At 39.9% G+C, this 5115-nt stretch overlaps 1 protein-coding gene across 4 annotated transcripts in view; it reads right to left on the bottom strand.

Annotated features, from left to right (window-relative positions):
* The window catches only part of LOC123980069 (tetratricopeptide repeat protein 39B), a 58236-nt gene that overhangs the window by 40880 nt on the left and 12241 nt on the right, over positions 1-5115 (bottom strand). For all 4 annotated transcript variants that reach the window (XR_006827364.1, XR_006827365.1, XR_006827366.1 and 1 more), the window contains exons 3-12: positions 4657-4761; positions 3625-3756; positions 2971-3041; positions 2774-2841; positions 2417-2481; positions 2049-2154; positions 1621-1686; positions 1387-1495; positions 1060-1127; positions 766-825 (exon numbers count right to left, since the gene is read on the bottom strand). Coding sequence is in view for 1 of the 4 variants with exons in the window: in XM_046064258.1 (XP_045920214.1) it covers positions 766-825; positions 1060-1127; positions 1387-1495; positions 1621-1686; positions 2049-2154; positions 2417-2481; positions 2774-2841; positions 2971-3041; positions 3625-3756; positions 4657-4761 (850 nt within the window). In the remaining 3 variants the exon portion in view is untranslated. The remainder of the gene's footprint in view (positions 1-765; positions 826-1059; positions 1128-1386; positions 1496-1620; positions 1687-2048; positions 2155-2416; positions 2482-2773; positions 2842-2970; positions 3042-3624; positions 3757-4656; positions 4762-5115) is intronic.

The raw sequence follows: 5115 nt of genomic DNA, 5'->3' as shown, positions 1-5115 counted from the left end.
GTAACAAGGCATGATGGATCCATGTTCTCATTCTGTTTACGCCAAATTCTGACTCTACCATCTGAATGTCTCAACAGAAATCGAGACTCATCAGACCAAGCAACATTTTTCCAGTCTTCAACTGTCCAATTTTGGTGAGCTCTTGCAAATTGTAGCCTCTTTTTCCTATTTGTAGTGGAGATGAGTGGTACCCGGTGGGGTCTTCTGCTGTTGTAGCCCATCCGCCTGCTTTGCTGCATACCTCGGTTGTAACGAGTGGTTATTTCAGTCAAAGTTGCTCTTCTATCAGCTTGAATCAGTCGGCCCATTCTCCTCTGACCTCTAGCATCAACAAGGCATTTTCGCCCACAGGACTGCCGCATACTGGATGTTTTTCCCTTTTCACACCATTCTTTGTAAACCCTAGAAATGGTTGTGCGTGAAAATCCCAGTAACTGAGCAGATTGTGAAATACTCAGACTGGCCCGTCTGGCACCAACAACCATGCCACGCTCAAAATTGCTTAAATCACCTTTCTTTCCCATTCTGACATTCAGTTTGGAGTTCAGGAGATTGACCAGGACCACATTGAAGCAACTGCCATGTGATTGGTTGCATTAATGAGAAATTGAACAGGTGTTCCTAATAATCCTTTAGGTGAGTGTATGTGTTTGGTATTTTACTGTCATCTTTATGTGGACTAATTGGAGTTTTAGACTTTTGTGAGGATATCTTTTGAAAATTAAGACACTTCTGGAAATTGATAACATTGTGTGCGTTTCAGACCTTCTCAAAGTTTCCTCGCAGCGTAGCAATGCGAGCAGAGTAGAAGAGAATGATTGAGCCCTGAAAAAAAAAAAAGAGTAGTTTTTAGATTATTGATTTGTATTTGAACATATTTCCAATTACTTTGCAGCTTTTTGTTTCTAACTTTCATTTTTCTACAATTGAAATTAAAACATAAACACTAAAATCATAGGTTTTAATTTGAGTTTAAATGTCTTTATGAGTCATTAGACTGGACGTGTATTATTTTCTTCAGAATTAGACTTTGTATAATGGTGTGGATAGTTGGCTCACTTTGGGGTATTTGTGTTGGTACGGCTCTAGCAGAGCTTCAGCTTCCACAAGGTTCCCCTCTCCAGTTCCTGATCAAACACAATATCAACACCATTGTCTTCAGTCTTAATGTAATCACAAGCGGCCTGTACTGAGCATGAAAACACCCTGAGGACCTAATATAGTATAAACATTGTGAATACAGTACTTGTGCCAAAAAGGATTGGCCGCCAACCTTTGAATCGCTCAACAGAATTCAAGATAAAGCTCTGGAGCTTGACTACTGTGGTGTAGTTAAAGTTTGATCTATCTATGGCAAAGGGCAAGTGTGTATGTGTGTTTTCCTACCAAGTATCAGTGACACATATGTGTGGTAGAAGAGCAGAGTCAGAGCGCTTAGGATCGACCTCAAACTGTGACTGGAAGCGCCCTCTCTCAGCTGAGACAAACCAAACCCCTACAAAGAGAAAGGATTATTAGAATATTGTCATATTTTACAAAACAAGAGATTTTCACAGCTGCCTTTCTACAGGGTGTAACAGTTTATTGGGTGGAGTATCACTTTAAAGGGGATATACTGACCCTGTTTCCTGAGAATCCGATGAACTCCAACAACCTCAAAATCCTCTGAGGGAGCAGAGACAACATCTGAAAGAGAGATACAGATACAATACAAACACAATTGAATCATAATGAAAAATATGATTAAATCATTACACTGTATCTGTTTGAGTATTTCTAGTTTTGATTTGCCAATACGCTGATGACATACTCCTAATTTTGGCAGAAAAAGAGCAACAAAAAAACTAAAACATTAAATCACTAACTGACTCGATGACCAGTCATTTTTAAAACCATAAACAATATGTAACCACAAGCAAAGAAAATTCATAGAAAACATCTGGAGGTGAGTTTAATTAACTTTGCTGTGAGTGAACTTCTGCAGTCAAACTCCTCCCATCTGGGACTTCAGGCGGGGGAAAAAAAACAAATCCTCTTTGAAGACCCACCAGGTTGAAGGATCCGATACCCAGCTTGACTCCGCCTTCAAATTGTTTGAACAAATCAGACTGGCCAGCCGCGTCCTCAGTGACATTCAGCACATTCTGACAGTCCCTATTGTACCACATGAAACATGATGTCACCATCAGGACAAGACAGAATCACAGTTTTATTTAAACTCAAATGTTAAACCTTTAATTTAAACGTTTCCATTCAGACACAATGTTTGGAAGCAAAATAAGCTTAATTTAAACAGAAGGATCTTTCGGGCTTTTTCTAATGTTACAGTGTAACGCTTTTAATCTTCACCTTGTTGCTGAGCCGAAGTAAATGACAAATATTATACAGTGGCTGATGGCCTTAAACAGTTACTCACTTGTAGATTTGGTAGCTTGTTCGAATCTTGATCCCTCCTTTGATAAAACTGATCATGTTCTCATCCTGGAAGAGAGGCAGAGAGGGACAAAATTACATTTTATTTAGTGACCTAACAGACTCATTAGCATCATCCAGAGCAGCGACTCCCAAAAAGATCTTCAAGTTCTCAAATTATTGTGGTTCATTAACTGGATGTAGTGTATTGTTACGTTATCAATATGCCAAATTCTGTCCTTTATGTCCTGTTATGAGAATTAATGATGATGATGATGATGATGATGATGATGATGATGATATTCCACATTGAAGAATATCCCCTTGACAGACAGATAAAAACACACACAGTAGCTCTGACCTGTACAAACGTTAGTGTGGCTTTCTGCAGCAGACACTCAGCATAACAGATCTCTGCGTGCATCTCCTCTGCAAACATACAAATGCAGCACAGTGACTCTCTGCTGCTTTTGATTGTATTTTGTGTTTTCTGAGCTGCTCTTCCTGCAGACCTCAGATATCAGTCAAACTGAGTGGGTGGGACATGTGTTAATGTACCTTCCTGCAGGTTGGACTGCTTGCTGATCAGACTGGACAGAGATCCAACTACAGAGTTCTTCTTCCTGAACCTGCAGAAACAGTTTGGTTTGAAGACTTTGTTTTAAAGACACATACTCTTGTCCTATGGTCACATATCCACACAAGGTGAAATGCCATGAAAACACCCTAAATAAACACATTCAGTCATTATCTGCAATTTTAGTGAAAACTGAAGTGACAATTTTCCAGCAACTGCTGTAGTTTGAAGACAGATTAAAATGTGAAATTTGGCAAATTTTAGTTGTTTGCATTGGGACAACTGTGACTTTGAGAGGTTATTGCTGATAATACAAATTCCACATGAACTATAATAACATATGATTCATTGAACAATATAATAAAAGGCATTTTATTGGAAAATGGAGGAAAAGTGACACCAGTAAGAGAGGTAGACGGTACATTTTTGACCAAAAACTTGCTTGCTTTGCCACATTACAAGAAAATGAACACTTCAATTAAAGATCACTCAAGTCAGTAAGATCAATCCTCTGGGAACAACCAATATCCGAACCAAGTTTTATGTCAATGCATCCCGTAGTTATTAAGATATTTCTGTATTCCAAACTTTACGGCTCTTGGCTCTTTGAGACTGACACAAAATTTATCTCTCACCTCTGACAGGTGTTTAACGCCTCCTTGATGGTTGCCATGGCAGTCTGGATGTCTCTGTGCTCGAAGGTCATGGTCGCCTGCATCACCAGGATGCTGCTGTAACCCAACGCATGGTACATACTGTCCCTCCACCTACACACACACAAAGTACAGCGTACGAAAACCACACATGGTAATTTGTAATACGTAATTGTAGGAATAACAGTGGCAATACTAGTACCAGCACTCTAGCTCAGTGGTAGGGATCACAGTAAAGTTGACAGCACAAATAGTAGTAACAGTAGTGGCAGTAACTGTGGAATGGGTAGTACTAGCAGTATCATTACCAGCAATATTAAAACTACCAATAATGTTAATATCAGCACTACTAGTAGTAATTACAAGTAATTATTAGCAGTAATAGTGCATGTGGTGGCACCAGTGTCAGTACCAGTGTCAGTTTTAGTAGTAGTTTTAGAACCAGTGGTAGCACCAATGGAAAAGGTACCATTAGCGGTAGTGAGTAATAGTACAAGTAGTATTACCTCTGTTAATGCTACCAGTAGCAGTATCAACAATAATAATAATAATAATAATAATAATAATAATAATAATAATAATAATAATAATAATACCACTTTCTGTACCAGTAGGCCTACCAATAGTATCAGATTGTAGGACCAGCAGTAATAATACTATTTGCAGCATCAGTGGAAATAACACCAGTATCAGTGCCATTTATGTTACCAGTAGCAGTACCAGTACAAATAGTACCAGTAGGAGTGCCATTAATGGTACTAGTAGCAGTACCAGTAGTAATATGGCGCTTTTCCATTACCAGTGCCAGTTCAACTCGCCTCGACTCGACGCTGTGGTAGTACTAGAAGTAATAACACCAGCAGTGGTAACACCTGCACAAGTAGCAGTAAAAATTCCTGATTACATTAACGAGCGCTGTAGTACAAATTGTGTTTTTTAAATAAAACAATACACTATAGCATGTATTACATAATAAACACACACATACACGCAAACACTTGTTGCTGTGGTTACCATGGTTTGAGGAGGTCCAGGGCTTCAGAGAACTTGTCGTTGAGGACCAGATTGAGAGCGCACTGAGTCTCCTGGATGGCTGTCTGCAGGTCCATCTGACATGCCCTGCACACACACACACACACACACACACACACACACACACACACACACACACACACACACACGCTGTACTGCACAGTCCTGACTCAAACTTGCAACCCCAGGCAGATGCGCTAATGAGGACGCTAAAACACTTGGGCGCTAGCGTCTTGTGTGCGTCTCTTAAGGTGTCGGAGAGTGAGGTTTACTCTCTGCACACAAAGTTACACCTAACTGTAGCTGTAACCCTCAAAAAGCGTCTCTACCCATGGGGACTTCAATATCCCATCAAGTCCCCATCGGTAAGTGTGTATTCAGGTTAACCACACCAAGAACATGAAACACACACACACACACACACACACACACACACACACA

This window comes from Micropterus dolomieu, linkage group LG12, assembly GCF_021292245.1.
Source record: "Micropterus dolomieu isolate WLL.071019.BEF.003 ecotype Adirondacks linkage group LG12, ASM2129224v1, whole genome shotgun sequence".
NCBI lineage: Eukaryota > Metazoa > Chordata > Actinopteri > Centrarchiformes > Centrarchidae > Micropterus > Micropterus dolomieu.
The sequence above is the reverse complement of the archived record's forward strand: the minus strand, read 5'-3'. Positions and strand labels throughout refer to the sequence as shown.